At 33.4% G+C, this 16,963-nt stretch overlaps 4 protein-coding genes across 5 annotated transcripts; all 4 read right to left on the bottom strand.

Moving 5' to 3' along the window:
* Positions 1–347: 347 nt before the first annotated feature.
* LOC142166196 (TMV resistance protein N-like) lies at positions 348–6,559 on the bottom strand. 2 transcript variants are annotated; one of them, XM_075224696.1, is made up of 4 exons: positions 5,988–6,559; positions 3,477–4,560; positions 756–2,762; positions 348–611 (listed from the first exon to the last, which is right to left on the bottom strand). In XM_075224696.1, the coding sequence occupies exons 1-2, from the start codon at positions 6,077–6,079 to the stop codon at positions 3,546–3,548; spliced, it is 1,107 nt and encodes a 368-aa protein (XP_075080797.1). In that variant the 5' UTR covers positions 6,080–6,559; the 3' UTR covers positions 348–611; positions 756–2,762; positions 3,477–3,545. The 2 variants fall into 2 exon arrangements, with proteins under 2 accessions (XP_075080797.1, XP_075080796.1); XM_075224695.1 differs by having other exon boundaries at positions 348–615; positions 756–2,809; positions 5,988–6,484.
* LOC142166471 (TMV resistance protein N-like) lies at positions 924–1,874 on the bottom strand. The gene has a single exon (XM_075225863.1). The coding sequence runs from the start codon at positions 1,872–1,874 to the stop codon at positions 924–926; it is 951 nt and encodes a 316-aa protein (XP_075081964.1).
* Positions 6,560–14,016: 7,457 nt separating the features above from the next.
* Positions 14,017–14,685, bottom strand: LOC142166472 (putative F-box protein At1g32420). The gene has a single exon (XM_075225864.1). The coding sequence runs from the start codon at positions 14,683–14,685 to the stop codon at positions 14,017–14,019; it is 669 nt and encodes a 222-aa protein (XP_075081965.1).
* Positions 14,686–14,866: 181 nt separating this feature from the next.
* On the bottom strand, positions 14,867–15,280 carry LOC142166473 (auxin-responsive protein SAUR68-like). The gene has a single exon (XM_075225865.1). It carries the CDS (start codon positions 15,278–15,280, stop codon positions 14,867–14,869), a length of 414 nt encoding a protein of 137 aa, XP_075081966.1.
* Between the last annotated feature and the right edge of the window lie 1,683 nt (positions 15,281–16,963).

Here is a 16,963-nt window from a genome sequence, read left to right on the forward strand (position 1 = left end):
TCTGGTTTGAAAGTAATTAATTGCATCATTAACCAATTTTTCTTTTCATCCTTCTTATATTGCAGAAGTTAGTCTATTTTGTGAGTCCTTAATTGGGTTCTGAAAAGGTTTTTGAAGTTTTGGAAAGCTTAATATGCATGTTTGTAGCAAGTGTTTTTTGAAATTTCTGATTTACTGCCATGATTTCTGCTCTTTTCTTGGTATATAAAGTATGATTGGTACTTCTGCAATTGAAGTTCCAGATTTTTCCTTTTCAGGACTTTTTATGAAGGAAAAAAAAAAATATTTAAGAAGATGTTTTACTCCCTCTTTACTAAACTGAACCTCCACATTTAACTTGGTACAGATATGAAAATGGCCCTGCAAAAGTGTATTGCTAAAGTTGGAGCATGATCATTACGACAAGCAACTTCTGATGGAGAGAATACAAGACTAGTTGGGCTCTACATCCCAAAGGAAGAATAGTTGCTCGACTGCTGGAAGTATGTTTGATTCCTGGAAATAGTTCCCCTTCGGTCCGCTTGCTAATAGTTCCAAGGCTTCTTTCATCCATCCATTTTGGCACAGCTTTCTTGCTTCGCGAACATTCATCTGAATTGGTTTTTGAAAGTCTACCTGTCAGCAAAGGTGAAGATGTGATTTCATTTCACAAGACTACTATTCTGGTCTAAGAGAGGCGTCACGCCACCTTTACTAATAAGACTAGTATATAGTATAGATATGTGTAGATTTAAAAAGAATGGATTATTGCATACCCAAGTAAGTTCTCTCGCGAATCGCTTTCTCAGGCCAAGAGTCTTGTTATTCTGCTACAAACAAAGGAACCATATGTTCTTCATAGGCAATGCCACCGGCTTTAGAGCAAATGGCTTCCAAACTTGCAACTTACTTTCATTAGAATGTGACCTTTGTTTCTAATGTTATTAGAGTATGCGACAGCGACAGCAACTGGCTTCATCGGTCATGGTGTCATGGAATTCATCTTTATACAACAAACGAAGTCCATACTTCTTTATTACTCCAGAAAAAGATAGCCTAATAATCCCATAGTCATTTGGTGTTTTTCCATTTGCCTTAGATGTATCCCATAAGATAGCAAAAGGTACAAAGAAAAAATGAATATAATGTTCTGAATCAGATTCTGAATGGTTGGATAAGCCAAGTTTCTGGGTCATCCACGACATCCCGTCATCACATTTGGGAATCAATTGAGCTGTGGTGTCAATTAAGCTGCCATTGTAACATCCAGCAAATCCCAAGAATTTATCAGGTATATACCAATTTTCAGGCAAATTCACTGATACTCTACGATCCGTTCCCTGATAGAGGAACCAACTTGGGATCTTCTTGTGAGGATGCCAAATGGTAAGTACATTTTCGGACAAGGAATATGAAGCAGAGATATTCTGAAACAGGGCATGTGCAAACAAATTATATATAGAATCATTATGTGCATCATCCTTACCATACAGAGGCAAGAATTTCACCCTCTGTAGTTTCTTTCTCTTTGTTACTAAATCATGGATACTTTTCAGAGCCATATGACAATCTACATACAATTCATTTAATTCTGGTGGAAGTTCTGGCAGCTGTGAAAGCCTCTGGCAATCTTTGAAGTCCAAGATTCGAAGAGCACCAAGTTGGGCTATGCTTCGAGGCAAATGCTCAAAATTATTTCCCATGAGATACAATTTTTTCAAAGAGGATAAGGATCCAATGTCTTCCGGAAGTCCTCCATCTATTAGATTGCAATAACTGAGACTCAAAGTTTCCAATGAGCGAAATCCTTCTGCCACCGGAGGGAACTCAAAGAGCACTCTATCTTTGGAGCTTCTCCATTTATTTCTCCCTCGACAACAAATGAATGATAGCATTTGAATTATGAGGGCCAACACATTATTTTGTGCGAAATTAGAAAATTATTTATTTTATATATGGAAGTTACTTGTTCAGAAACTGAATAAAATGATTGAAAAAACCTGTAGCAAAGAGAAAAGTGCTTTAAAGAAGTGAAATATAAAATGGGAAACCCAAATGTTAAATGCGGAAGCAATGTATAAAAGCTTATATATCATTCTTAAAATAGTTGTACAGAAATGAACTCTTTTGTTTTACTAATAAGTATTCCTTCCATCCCACTATTTACAATCTAGGATGAAATTCATATGAATCTAATCTTACTATTAGAAATAATTGAATGAGTTCTTAAATTGAGTTTCTTAGTTAAAATGACGACGGGAAGATTTGAAAAAAAAAAGGACATAAAGATCTTACAATAATACCGAGAACAACCCCAAATAATATAAAATACAATAATTTCTTTTGAGATGGAAATACATTAATTTTTAGCTTATGGAATTATCAACGTTTGTTCATTTAAAGACATGCATCATAATTGTAGTAAAAATAGAAAGTACCTCAAATAATACGTGACAAAAGCAACAATATTGTTAATTATCACTAAATTAAAGGACAAAGATAGTTAGAGAGAAACAAAATTGGCAATAAAATAGAACTCATCAAACTATTGTACCTTTGCTTCCGTCCATAAATGATGCAGTGAATTATCTCGAAGTTGAAGGTGAACAAGCATTTTAGGTTCAAATTCAGCTGGCAATGACTCACAAGGATAGCCATTCACGGCAAAACAACGTAAGCTGTTGGGCAGATACTCAATGGAACCATCACAGGTCGGCCACGTCACTATGTTTAATATCCTAAGCTTTTTCATATTTTTCATGGCCTCTTTGCTAAAGCGTAGTCTACCAAAATAAGAAGGAATCCAGATTACTTCCATTTTCGTGGTCCCCTGGTAAGAAGATCATTAGTCTACAAAGTATAATTTCAAACGCCGTATAAAATTCGCTTGCTAATATGATTATTTTCTCACTCCTTACAATGCCAAAGTATAAGATACAATATTAATTAGATTCTTTTTAAGAAATATTGATGTTACTTCATAAAAATACTTTTTGCAAATAATTCAATAGTTTTATTATCTATTATTACATTTTTCTTGGAAGTTCATTAGAGTCAAGGCTATAAGCTTTTTATGTTGTGATAGAAAGTAATTGTAATTGAAACAGTTCCAAAACATTGTACTCCTAACTTTTTTTATAAAAAAATAATGGTAAAGTGAATCTCTGATTGAGTTATTATGTAATAACATGTTAATCCAAAGAATGAAATTGGATCAAACAAATTAAGTGGCTACTAGACTAACCCATCGCTTAAAAATTTAAGAAAAACGAATTATGCAACATAAATTAAAGAGGCTACTAAACAAATTGGGCAATTAATTGTTTTTTGCTAATTAGGCAATTATTATTAATTTTGCTTCTCCTACTAACTAAAGTAAACAACTAAAAGGACGTACCTGCAACAAGATGAGCAAATAATAGGAATTGACTGCCCTATGTGTCTTTGGAATATAAAAATTAGAAATTAAATATTATTGCATTGTTTAGCCTACTTACGGTGTTGTTGCTCATCACTTCTTCGACTTCCTCGGCGAGCCATAGTCTGCTACGTTCTCCGGGATCTTTTTAAAAATTCACGATATATTTACCCATATCTTCTATAAAGTCATGCATTTGAATCTCATCATTTTTAGAAATGGACATAAGAGATTTGTCAATGAAGACCCGCAATTTGTATTCAGCTCCATGACAACTCTCAAGAATTTGCATGGCGAAATCTTTATATACCCCTCGAAAGAAGCATGATATATTTAGAAACATCTCTTGTTGTTTGGGCTCTAATCCATCATAACTGATTTTGAGTTTTTCAACAATTTCCAAATTAGAATTAATTTTCATTTGCTCTATTGCACTTTTCCATTCAGTTAAGCCTAGGTTATGCAGCAAAGAACCCCACACTTTGAGGGCTAACGGAAGGCCTTTAGCATAATTTACTACCTTCAATGAAAGCTCCTTAAAACACTCATTTGGACCCTCTTTTTTGAAAGCATGCTGATAAAATAATTGAATGGATTCATGATCAGGTAGTGCAGTCACTTCATATATTGCATCATCCTTCCCTATAAAATGCTTGTTTCTTGTTGTTACAACAACTCTACTGCCATTACCAAACCAACCAATATCACCTGCTAAATACTCTAAATGATCTTTATGATCTATATCATCAAGCATAATTAGCACCTTCTTAGAGCAAAGTATGTCCGGAATCATCCGCTTCCCATCATGCTTATTATTGACGTAATCATTTTTTCTCCTTAATAATTCAGAGAGAAGGGTGTTTTGCAAAGAATGCAGTTGATGTCTTTTTTCATTTTCTTTAATATCCGCAAGGAAACAAGTAGCTTCAAATTGATGAGATAAAGTGTCAAAAATGGTTCTTGCTATTGTCGTCTTCCCTGCACCACCCATCCCCCAGATCCCCAATATGATCCGAACATCATTGATTCCTACCTTAAGTAGGGACTTTAATTTCTCCAGATGAGTATGTATTCCCACAACATCTCGCAAAGAAGACAAAGTAGCACTATTGTACAATTTAAAAATTTGGTCGACAATCTTCTGAACATTCTCTGCCTCAATCCTACAAAAATAAGAAAATTAATTGTGGATAAATGTAAGAAAGTCATGTATTAGTAAGCATTTCATAATTATTATTATTATTATTTTTAATTACATAGGGGTAGGGAAAATGGGAGAGAAGATTACAAAGTGAGGAATCGAACTCTCATCAACTAGGTGAATTAGCAACCAACTCAGCTACTAAATATTGTTTATGTGCATAGATATAATTAAAAGACTACGCACATAAAACAAACGCTTGAAGGAGCAATTGATATATCATATGTGCAAGAATGTTATTGAGGAATTGTAGTGATAGGAACTATAGTGTCTTCTGGGGTTATATAAATATATATATATATATATATATATATATATATATATATATATATATATATATATATATATATATATATATATATATATATTAGTCAATTGTCATTCTATTTTACAAAAATTATAAAATAAAATATTGGCGGATGTCTATTTTATACAACAACCACAACAACAATAACCTTGTGGGATTATACTGGGTTATTGTTGTTGTATAAAATAAAATATTTCTGACGTCTAAAGTATATTTTAAATAAATTGTTGCATATATTTTTTAGTCACCCTTGGCGGATGTCTATCCTTTTAGATTTGTGTAGCAGTTAGAGCATTGCTCCAACTTTGCACCTTCTTTTTTGTTTTTTGATTAATTTGTTTTTGGTGTTGCTCTTATTTTAGGGCTACGAATTTCAACTTGTTTTACTTCAAGAAAATTGAATAAGAAAAAAAGAAAAATAGAATAAATAATTAACTTAAACAATAAAGGAAAAATGTCAGTGGCTGCTGTTTTTAGGTTAATTTTAGCTCTCGCACGTTACAAGGAAGTGAAGCCACTCTCCATTCAGTGGCACTCCATGAGGTTTTAAATAGGAAACGTAATATTTCAGATTTCAGGGGTAATAGCAAAATGTGAATAGCTTAAGATGTTTTTTATTTATTCTCTCTAATTATATTGATAGGAACAATACTTCTGACTGATAGAAACATAAATAACAACCGTCATTCCTTTTTTGAGGAAAAAAAAATAAAAACATTTTTAACGTCTAAATGACAATCAATGAAATTAGATTGTGTAAGCAGTATTCTTAGCAAAATAAATTGATTAAGTTTCCACCTTTTAATTTTTATTTTGTAAATATGACAAATTTATTTAGTGTCTATTCTGTTTAACTCATTTTTGAGGTACGGGGTCTTTTTTCTATAGTAGAATATGTAGTCTTCACATAAGCAACCACATTTGAATGAAAATTATTCCTTTTGAGCTCCTCACTTTGTTCCTATGGTAAATCGAACCCGCAATCCAAGGGTTTGGAGTTGGAGGTGCTTAGTACTTGAGCAACCCTCTCTTTGTGGTATTCCATTTTTTCATTATAAGAAATTAATGTGTTTTTAACTCACCCGTCACGGATATCATATCCTTTTAGATCTGCGGCAGCAGTTATAGCAGTCCTCCATCTTTGCACCTTTTGCATTCCTTCAACATCATCCATATACTTTGTTTCATGTTTGTCAAAGGCTTCAGCAATGTGAATATTCCACTATTGATGCGCCATCTGATATTGATGCACCATGCTCTAGCCTTTTATCATCTTGAAACGTGAATATTCCACTATTTTCCAAGCATTTGAAGAGGTGACCTGTAAATGTTCTTCGAGTATCTTCACCTCTAAAACTTAGAAAGACTTTGTAGTTCCACCGAGGAAACTGTGAAGTACTCGTAGAAGCAGAAGATGATGCCATTGATTCAGTTAATTATCTGAAAAGAAAAAACCCGGTATGTGGATAAATTGCAGTTGTGGTAAGAGATCAACTGATTATAATAGGAGAGAAAGAAATAAACAACTAGCTACTTGCACTTCAAATAAGAAAAGTTTGTATGAGATTCTCCATAGAATTATTGGTACTGGGTTTTCTTTGAACTTTAATAGAAAGAAATTCAGCCAACTGATGCATACGGTAACATTTAATGTGGTAGGAAATTATTGTGAAGCTTCTTCTTAATGCTTTACTCCAGTTGATTTGAATTATTGTTGTTTTGTTTTCTTTGAACTTTAATAGAAGGAAGTATCAATACTTCACCGTATATACACAATGGTCAGCTAAAAGTACAAGTGGATGCATTGAATTGAATTATTGCTCCAAAGCACAAACACAAACGTCCCTCTCTCTCTTCTCTGCCAAAGAAAAAGGACCCCGTTGATTGAATTTCTTTTTCTATTAAGGAGGTTGACAAAGCCTTCGTCCAGCAAAACATTACTAAGTTTTTTTTTGGTAATGAACACAAAATTGAATGACTTTACGTAACAAAAAAAGAAAAATGACTTTTGGGTATTGAACACAAAGTTGAATGATCACAAATGAAATTTAGTCGCAGATTTGTTCCTAATTTATTAAGGTTAACAAAGTTATAATAAAGTTTAGACAAAATTGTACAATATATTGTGGAGCATATCATTCTGCAAAAAAAAAAATTATTTGGTCGACTTTTCAATATAATAATTGCCGAGATTAAAGGTGTAGATTAGGATATGTAAATTTAGCACTACTGTACTAAGGATTTTTCCCTTGTTTCAATATAAAGAAGGAGGTGTCTCATTTTTTAGAAGCATAGCTTTTCAAAGCTAATATTAACACATTATGATGACCCTCCACTGTACGTTTAGCTCTTGACATTTGTGTAATTTTTTCATATCTTTAAGAATAAATCGGAAGATTTGAAAGATATGTAGCTCAGAGCTTTGCTGCCTTTTTAGCGTAAAATCTTTCTTATGCTTGTAGTAAGATTTGGGTTATTTATTGTGGTCGTTGCAGTAAGAACTCCGATACAATTATTGCTATTGGATAATATAGCATTATATGTGGTCGGGTCTCATTGAGTATTACTTTCCGGGCAAAAACATATGCTCTCATTAAGTACATTTCTTTTTCTTTATTTCTTTTTGATTTATTATTTCAAAATTTTCACATATTAAAATTCTTGTTTTTGTTTGTCACCGGAAAATCTTTTATGATTAAATAAAATGTGCATATTAAACTAGTGGATAATGCATCATATAATATGCTATTGGGTTCAACTGATCCCCCATTTTCAGCACGGAGTATGGATATAGATGTAAGAAAATTACTATTAAGAGGCCGTTTGGATTAGCTGATATGAAATAGCTGATAAGCATTAGGTGCTGAAAAGTACTTTTAAGTGCTGGAACTGATTTAATAAATAAGCAGTTACGTATTTGGATACAAGTGTTGAAATTGATAATAAGCTGTTGCTGTATTTGATTAAAAAAAAAGTGCTAATAAGCTCTTTTTCTGTTAAAATAACTTAAATAGCCTTAGAAGTGTTTATACTTATAAGGGCGTAATTTATTCAAAATTTTAGATTCCAAATCGATCCAAATACAAAATATTCTATTTGTCATTTTATTTTAAATACAACTGTGCTTAGATAAGATAATTTTTATGATAAATATTATTTATTTTATGATAAGCATATAATCATAAGTTATAATAAATAATAAATTAATAAAAGTTTCTCAGTAAAAAATTAACCTAAATAGGACAAAATATTTAAAGAGAAACAAACACTGTCTTTATCACCACAACATTTAGAAAGCAACACACCAAAAATTTGATATGTCCTCATTTATTACATACAGTTCAAAGATTAATACACAATCACATAGATATAAATATGCAAAGGAATAAAGAATTTGCTTATCTTAAATAGTCAATGGACATTGCAGACTTGAAGAGGGGGGGTTAGGTTGAAATAATACTTGAAGTAGTGAGTATCGATGTAATAGTTTTGTTCTAAAAAAGAATATTTTAAGGATAAAATAGTAAAAATTTTGGTCAAACTTAAAGTGCTTATAAGCTAAAAATTTATAAGTTGGGGGTGACCAGCTTACGGCTTTTGACTTATTTTTGACTTATAAGCACTTGGCTTATAAGCACTTTTAACTTTACCAAACGCGTAGATAAGCCGAAAAGTGCTTATAAGCTAGTTTGACCAGCTTATAAGCTTAGCCAAACACCCTCTAAATAATAATAATTTTGAACTTATAATTCCAAAAATGTAATGGGTACAATAGTAAGAACCAAACGTTGAACCCGTAAAATTTATATTCTGGATTCACCTCTTCGTAATAGTGCACTCATCTTCCCAAAATCCTAGATCTGCCTCTGACTTCTCCTTAATAGAAATTAAATAGTAGGAGTTTTTTTGTTAAGCTTCTTCTTAATGTTTTACTCCAATTGATTAGAATTATTATTGTTATAGGGTTTTCTTTGCACGGTAATAGAAGGAAGTAGGAAATTCCTTCAAAGACCACCCACCCTCGCTGCACCAAATTCCACTGTAATATGTACACAAGGGACAGCTAAAAGTACAAGCCGATATATGAATCTACAAAGAAAACGAAGGGTAATATCCGAGTAATTTTCTTTGTCAATAGTTGCATTAATCAAAAGCAGTACTATGGTCTTATTTTTCTTTGCGCGGATAGAAAGTGACAACAAATGAGGTCCATAAATGAGAATGGAATGTTTCTTTTCTCAATTTTTTAATGTAGAAGATCAACTACTGTAATATGTACACAAGGGACATCTAAGTGTACAAGCCGATATATTAAGCTACAACGAAAACGCAGGGCAATATCCCAGTAGTTTTCTTAGTCACAGGCAATAGTTGCACTAATCAAAAGCAGTAATATGGTTTTATTTTTCTTTGCGCACATAGAAAGTGACAACAAATGTAGGTCCATAAATGTGAAGGAATGTTACTTTTCTCAAAAACTATATATAGAAGAATCAACTACTGTAATTAATTTAAACAAAAATTACCTTTGTAAAGTCCATGTCGATGACTTAAAATCTATATCGTCACTTTTTCCTTTTGGGAAGAAGAAGCAATTTTGATATATGCATTATATCCTAGCTGACAAATGAGGCTTGATAAAAGCACCTCCACCCACGACCGTTAGGTCCTGGGTATGAGTCATGCTGGAGGGAAAGTGTGAAAACACTATAGATCCTCCTAATTTGGGAGGGGTTTAAAAAAAGAATTATATCCTAGCTCTGTTGCTCATTTTCCCAAAACCCAATAAATTCTTACTGTTAAATACAATTGAATCCCGCAATTAAATTCATTAAGAAAACATTACTCCCTCCAGTTCACTTTAATTAATTTTTTAACTTTTTTTTGTGATCCACAATATTTGATTTATCCTAATATCAAGAAGAAATTAACTTTTCTTTACCAAAGTTGCCCTTGGAATAAAAAGTCTAGGAGTGTTTGTTATATTTCCAAAGAACAAATTAAGGTTAATATGGTCTACTTTATTATTAATTAATGCTAAAAGGTGAATCCCTTAATATGTGTGAAAACAGCCAAAAAATCAATTAAAGTGGATCGGAGGGAGTAGTATTAAGTAGTAGCTGTAATTTACTTGTTTGTTTAATGCTAATATTGGAAAGCGAGTACCTACTATTAATCACTTCAATAGCAAGAGTAAAATTGAAAGAAAATAATGATTCTGTTAAAAATTTTAAACACAGATATTTAGAAACATTATTTTGGGCAAAAATGACATTTAAAATTGGATAGAGGGAGTATCACTTTTTTTTAGTCACATCCATAACAATATTCCTCAATTTCATGTTTTTAATACATTTCCTACCAACAAATGTTTTTAATTCTACTTTGACTTTTGAAATAGATTTTTGGACATACAAGAAAAGAACTTCCTTCTCTATTTATGTTAGGATGGTTGAAGTATGGGGATGAAATAATTTCTCTAAGTCATACATGAAGTTATTATGTATACACTAGCTAGGTGTCGTTATGTATATATTAACTGTATTTTCAATGTATCTGACCGTTCTTTTAGCTGTATAAATCTAATATTTTTATATAGAGTAAAATACTTAGAAGTGGATGTGTGGTATTAGGAAACTAAATAAGAAAATAAAAAAAGGGACAGCCTGATGCACAAGATATTCCGTGCTCATGCAGGGTCTGAAAAAGTACTGCACCTGGAGTGGTGTGATGTAGACAATCTATTCTAATCCAATCATTAGCAACTGCTTTCACGGCTCGAACCCGTGACCTATAGGTCACACGGAGATAACTTTACCATTGCTCCAAGGTTCCCCTTCAAATCCACTTCAAATTAAATGTATAAGAATATTTAGCTCAAACCCTAATCTTCTAGTTCGGTTACTATTATATATTAGGATAAGATCTTTGTAGGAACCAATAAACGTTAAATGTTATATCCGCCTCCGAAAATATATTAAAGTATTGCCCAAAAAAGCCCTCATGTTTCGGTTATGCAGGATAGAGCTGGAGCCTGTGATATGTGTATATATTAAATTTGAGTGAGTCATTCAGGGGCCCTAGAATGACTTTGTTAGGTAAGAAAGTAATGATATATTAAGGGTTCTATGAATTGTTTGAATTTCTCGGTGGTCACTCTCTATCATGGAAATTCTGAGAATCTATTTCTGAAGTTATTTAATTCTCAATGATAACAGATTTACATTGACTTTTTTCAACAAAAAAAAAAAAGGTTTACATTGACTCACTGTTATATATATTTTCCTCGTTTTAGAACGGAATGAAGGAGTTTGGAGACTGGAAGTTAAACTTTCTAATTCTCGATCTCAAATCGAACATCATTTTTTTAAAGTCTTTTTTAGAATAAATTTTATTATTTATTTTATTTTTTAAATCCAATTCGCTCCAATAGACAAGCATGGTTCTGTAGTCAAAGCAACTTCGTCACTTTCGTGTATCGGGGGTTCATTAGGACCGATTCAATCTGCATAGATTGACTGAATGCAAAAACCTTCCACTGGCAAGCGATCGTGTTTTTCAAATAAGTTTTCGTTACTCATGTCAGCATTCTCACTTCTGGTATCTCCAGCTCTTGTCAGCAGAAACCTTCTCCTATTAACAGAACGTTTCGCTACTGACACATGCAAAAACCAGCTTTCAAGGTCTCGTCGCTTCGGTGAATCACTTGAGCCCTGATACATCTTCGGTTGACAATAGATTGGACCTATTAGTTATGATATCAGCTCATACTTTTGACTTCTCACCAATGCCAATACTTTGAAACAATTAAATCAAACATTTCTGGTAACAGGCAAAACCATGTGCTGCTTCTTTCTTTGTCATGTAGATAAGGGATCTTTAAATTGTCATCTTCTCTAGTCTTATTCTGCTTTTGTTATAACAAATTTTTTTGGGAATTGAGTAACACACTGTTGACAAATTTTACTCAAAAGATACATTAACAATAAGAAAGCTGAACCATTTTTTGGTTAATAGTGTCAAAACAAACTAAGCGATTCAGCAACCAAAGAAATTAGTCGTTTGCAATTAATTCAAAAGTCTTTTTTCTTTGTTTTCTTCTTTTTCTTGGACGGCTGTATGTGAGAGGAAAGATAAAAAGATCATTTGTCACAAAATACTGTTGTTTATTGTGAGAAATCAGCTATAATCACAAAGTTAAAGAGTGTTGACAAGAATACGGAGTTTTGACGAATAATTAGATATTGAATATCTATTACAAAACTTATGACAATGAGATCAACAAACTAGCAACTTGATACAAGCAACGCATTCTGAAGATCGATATCTACGTACACCTTTTCTAATGAGTGATATGATGTAGTTCATGAATAGTGCATCACATGGTAATGTAATAGGGCCATCATTCGGAAGTCCAAACTCTTTTGTCTGATTATCTCGTGTTGTAGATAAGCTAAAGGAACTACAATTTGCTAGCATTCTGATCAGTTGTATACACCACAAAATTCCCTTTTCCAACCACAGAAGATGATGTGCTACAATTTTCTAAATCATGGTTATTGGATCTTGGAAAAGAAATTCTCTTCCTCTGGTTGATGAGTTTCTTAGCACTGATCATATTGATTTTGTCGGAATATAAGGAAAGAAAAAATTTGTTTGAATTTTCAGAAGGTTTGATTAAGTTCTATCTGCTTGATGATCAAAATGTCTTATGGGAGCAGTTTATTTATAGTAGAGGATTGATAAGTTATGTGTCCTGCTATGTTTTGATGATCTGATCAAACTTAATGTTAAGAACCAAATGGGAAACATGTTCCACATCCTCTGAGTGCTCAAAGATCAACAAGTCTCAAGTCTGGGACATGCTCCAACTTTCAGAGTCCAAGAAACAACAGAGGGAGCAGATCGATATCAGTTCCCTTGCTGACAATACCAGTCAACTCCCCACAGCTGTAAAGTGACTGCAATTGTTCCTCTACACACACGCAACAGTGCAAACAGTGGAGCAGTCACTTTATGGGAATTGCCTTTGTACCAAACATGCTTACATCATTCAAGTGATGTCACTTATGCAATATTAACATAAAGGAACGGCAAAACAACACTTGCACACTCTAGAATTCATCAAGCTTTCTCCCAAGTGTATTGCCAACCTGCAAGTGACATTCAAGGCGTCAAGAACAAAGAGCAACATAACGAAGGACCAGTTTCCTGCGTTGAGTCATCATATGTTGTGTATCATCTTTGTCAAAACAATTTACTTGTAATTCGTACTTAGCTTAGTTAGAAGCACTGTGTAGGAAACCCTTGTAAAATCATAAACCATATGTTTATGTCTTGGCTAGAGTTAGTCGAGTTGTAAGCTTTATAATAGAGTTATTACAAAGGGGCTTGTAATAGAGTTGTTACAAGTTAGTGAGGGATTAAGAGGTTAATTTCTAGGTTACAACAGTTTGTAATTTGAAGTTTGCTCAGTAGTAAAGTTAAAATCCTACAAGGGTAGGTCTTGGTTTTTAATCCCGTGAGCTGAGAGTTTTCACGTAAAACTCTACTGTGTCATTTACTTACTGTTGTGTGCATGCGTTCTGTGGAAACTAATTCTCTATATAGTTTGGTGGACTCTAAGTTTCTAACAATTTGTATCAGAACCCTTAAAAAGGAAAAAATTTAAAGAGATTGCATACAACTAAAAAGAAAAAGAAAAACCATAATGGCCATACCCTCCAACGTCCAAACACCTTGCATTTTAAATTTGGTTATGAGAATTAGAAGATTTTAACAATGGAAAGAGGCTTTCTTTATAAATATAAATTCCTTGTATGGAACCCTCTATAGGAAGTCCTTGCGGTTGAAATTCTCTCCAAGTTTTTCTTGTGATATCATAACAGAAATAAGATAATTTATGGGTTTTCTTCATATTAACAACGAACACAATCTCCCCTTCTTGATATATGCGAAAATAAGAAATTGGCCTTTCAAATTGTCTCTCTTTCCATTGCAAGGGAAAGGCAATAATATGCATCTCCCATCGGCCTCCTTCTTGCAATTGCGTCTTCCCAAAAATCCACAGATCCATGTCACCACCAAACTTCTCTCCATAATCTATGATCGCTAACTTCCTTTTACTTCTATTAGCATATAATACGATGCTGTGGAATCATGTTCACCAATCCATAATGGTACAATTCTGAAAGTTTTGGATTTAACATCGAAAACGACTATAACACACTTGGAAAAGTAACTCAACCGATAGATAACTCCATTGATACAAATTGCGTCATTGAACATATATACATCTGCAATGGTTTTGATCTCTCTCCATGATTCGTCTATACCTAAAGAAAAACCCCAATTTCTTGTGGACTTTTTTTTAAAAGGAATTGTGGAGGTCATCAAAAGTTTATACATCTTCTCTTCAGGGTCAAATCCTAATGAAAAGTAAAATTTTGAATCATCAACATGTTCCACTTCAGGAAGAAATCTTATTTCTCTTGTACTCGGATTGAAAATTGCAACAGGTTGCGACGATTTATACCATGAACAAAACAAACCATTAACGCACATTAAACGAAAATGTTGACGGGTATCTAGTTTATCAAATTCCTCAATATGAAGAAGTGAGACGTTTCCATCTTCTTTTTGTTCTACAGCGCAAATAGATCTTACTTCACGAACAAGGAATTTGGAACAATTCATAGAGCGGCATTGATGAATATTCATGAAAACTGCATTTGATACAGTTAGAGAATTATAAAATTTTGAAACACACTTGAAACGCATTAAAGACCTAACAGGAAGCCTTGAAAATATTTCAGACAGTATTTTTCTCGAATTGCCATGTTTTTCCCACCTTGTAAAAGACGGCACAAGATGTGTCCAAGTCCAATACCTAATTAATAATGTTTTTGGCAGACTTTATCCGAGTCCTACTATGTCATTTATAAAAAGAGTCTCACATGACTCAATAAACAAGAGTCTGCCGATTTCCACTTTCTTGGTGCAAATAAGAGGTTGAACAGCAATATGAAGGAATTGGGAGGAGCAATGCTTTGTGAAGATCTCCAGCAGCTACACCTTTCTTGATTAGTGAATTGATGTAGTCCATGAAAGCTGAATCACAGGGTAATGTAATAGGGCCACCACTTGGTAGTCCAAATTCTTCTTCAGACATGCTTAGGAGTTGCCTAATGACCTCATTTTCAAGATAAGCCAAGGGAATGACAAACCTTTCTTGATCAGTTGTATATACTACAAAATGACCCTTTTCAACAATAGAGGATGAGGATGTACTACAACTGTCTCTATCACCGGCATTTCCTGAAAGCGAAATCCTTTTCCTCTGCATAACTGCGAACTTTTGCCATCTCCTTGCCATTTTGATGAGCTTCTTAGTACTGAGCATTGTCTGATTAGAAATTTAGAACCTTTTGATGACTAAATAGATAATGCTTTTACTGGATGATGAAAAATGTCCATACAAAAGGGGTTTATTTATACAAGAGGTTGTAGACAGGCTTTGAGTTGGAGCTGAAGTTTTGTTACTAACAACCAAAGGCAAAGCCATGTGCTGATGTGTCACGCCCCAAAAAGACCAACACAACCGGCACCCAGTGCCTTCAACTTACACCGAGCGAACCACTTGAACCTATCTACCCATTCATGATTATTTCAAAAATTTGAAGTATCACATAAACACTTGAAATATCGTCTTGAATCATTTGGTTAAAAGTTTTAACTCAAAACATAAGTAGGCCTTTGGCCAAGATACATAAGTGCGGAATGAACATGAGAGTTTTAAAAAAAAAAAATATCATTTGTATGACTAGACCGCCCCACAGTGTCACTGGAACCTCTATGGACATAAATGGACATAATAAAATCACTAGACATAGACCCACCGATAAAAGAGCGGGCTTACCAAGTATAGTAGCAAATGCAGAAGACATCTAGCTCGTGCTGTCAACTCCAAAGCCACAATATCAAAAATATAAAATAAGTTGTCCCAGGTAGGAGGCTGAGCACAATTTCATAGAAATCGTACCCCGTAAGTATCATTGACTCTTTCCGATAAGGTTGGAACGATACTTTAGGGATATGTAAAATACATGAAGTAAAATAAGTATGACAATTCATAATCATAAAATGAATAATGAAAGAAATAAACATTAAAAGCATTTCAATAAACTGCAAACCTTTTAATAAACTTGTAAACATTTCAATAGACTACAAATCTTTCAATAGGCCGTAAATCTTTCAATACGCTATAAATCTTTCAATAGGTAAATCTTTCAATAGGGAGTTCCAATAGTTATAATAATAACGATAATCGATGTCTGTATGTTGACCATCCCCTGGTCAACTTGGACGTCTCACCCGAAGGATATTGACGATAGTAACCATCGCCTGGTCACGAGGCCGCCTCACCCATTACTATGGGATTTTGACGATAGTGCTAGCATAGTAAGGAGTCTCATTAGACAATATATGGTACACACTGAAACATGTGTTCTGCAGCGATAATAACTATGGTCCTCCCAAATAATATTTTCTTTAAATTGCATGATCCATAGGTCCTATAAATATTTTCGAAAATTGGCTTTCGAGGCCCATAGCACAATTCTATATGTTGATAAGGTTCCTTTGACTTCAATAAAATGATAACCTTTTTAAAAATATCTCGATATGTTGTAAAATCACAAGATAATGAGTTTCACTATTTGCGATAATCACTTGATCCAAGTCAAGTGGAAAAACACGGTTTGAAGTGCCATCGTTCAATAAAAGACAATAAATGACCAGCAATACAATTTATGCGTGTTCAATACTATATGATAGCATAGAATATCTCATAATGTTAAAAACATGGATGGTAAGGTTCGATCGCTCCAACAACCCAAACTAACATTTAAATTGCTTCAGCAAATATTAGAATTCATGGAATCAAATAATCCTTAAGGGAAGGTACATCTTAACTTACTTCATCTTAGCTTTCCAAATTACTCTAAACTTGTCCAACAAGCTCAACTCGTTCAACGATATCAATCTATAACATATACAA

The sequence above is a fragment of the Nicotiana tabacum genome, chromosome 11 (genome assembly GCF_000715075.1).
Source record: "Nicotiana tabacum cultivar K326 chromosome 11, ASM71507v2, whole genome shotgun sequence".
NCBI lineage: Eukaryota > Viridiplantae > Streptophyta > Magnoliopsida > Solanales > Solanaceae > Nicotiana > Nicotiana tabacum.

Bases quoted from the DNA above. Each gene is read 5' to 3' on its own strand.
- LOC142166472 (XM_075225864.1), bottom strand. From the start codon at position 14,685: ATGCGTTTCAAGTGTGTTTCAAAATTTTATAATTCTCTAACTGTATCA.
- LOC142166471 (XM_075225863.1), bottom strand. From the start codon at position 1,874: ATGCTATCATTCATTTGTTGTCGAGGGAGAAATAAATGGAGAAGCTCC.
- LOC142166196 (XM_075224696.1), bottom strand. From the start codon at position 6,079: ATGGATGATGTTGAAGGAATGCAAAAGGTGCAAAGATGGAGGACTGCT. The intron at 4,561-5,987 runs GTGAGTTAAAAA...TTATTTTTGTAG, and splicing joins GGATATGATATCCGTGACGG to GATTGAGGCAGAGAATGTTC.
- LOC142166473 (XM_075225865.1), bottom strand. From the start codon at position 15,280: ATGGCAAGGAGATGGCAAAAGTTCGCAGTTATGCAGAGGAAAAGGATT.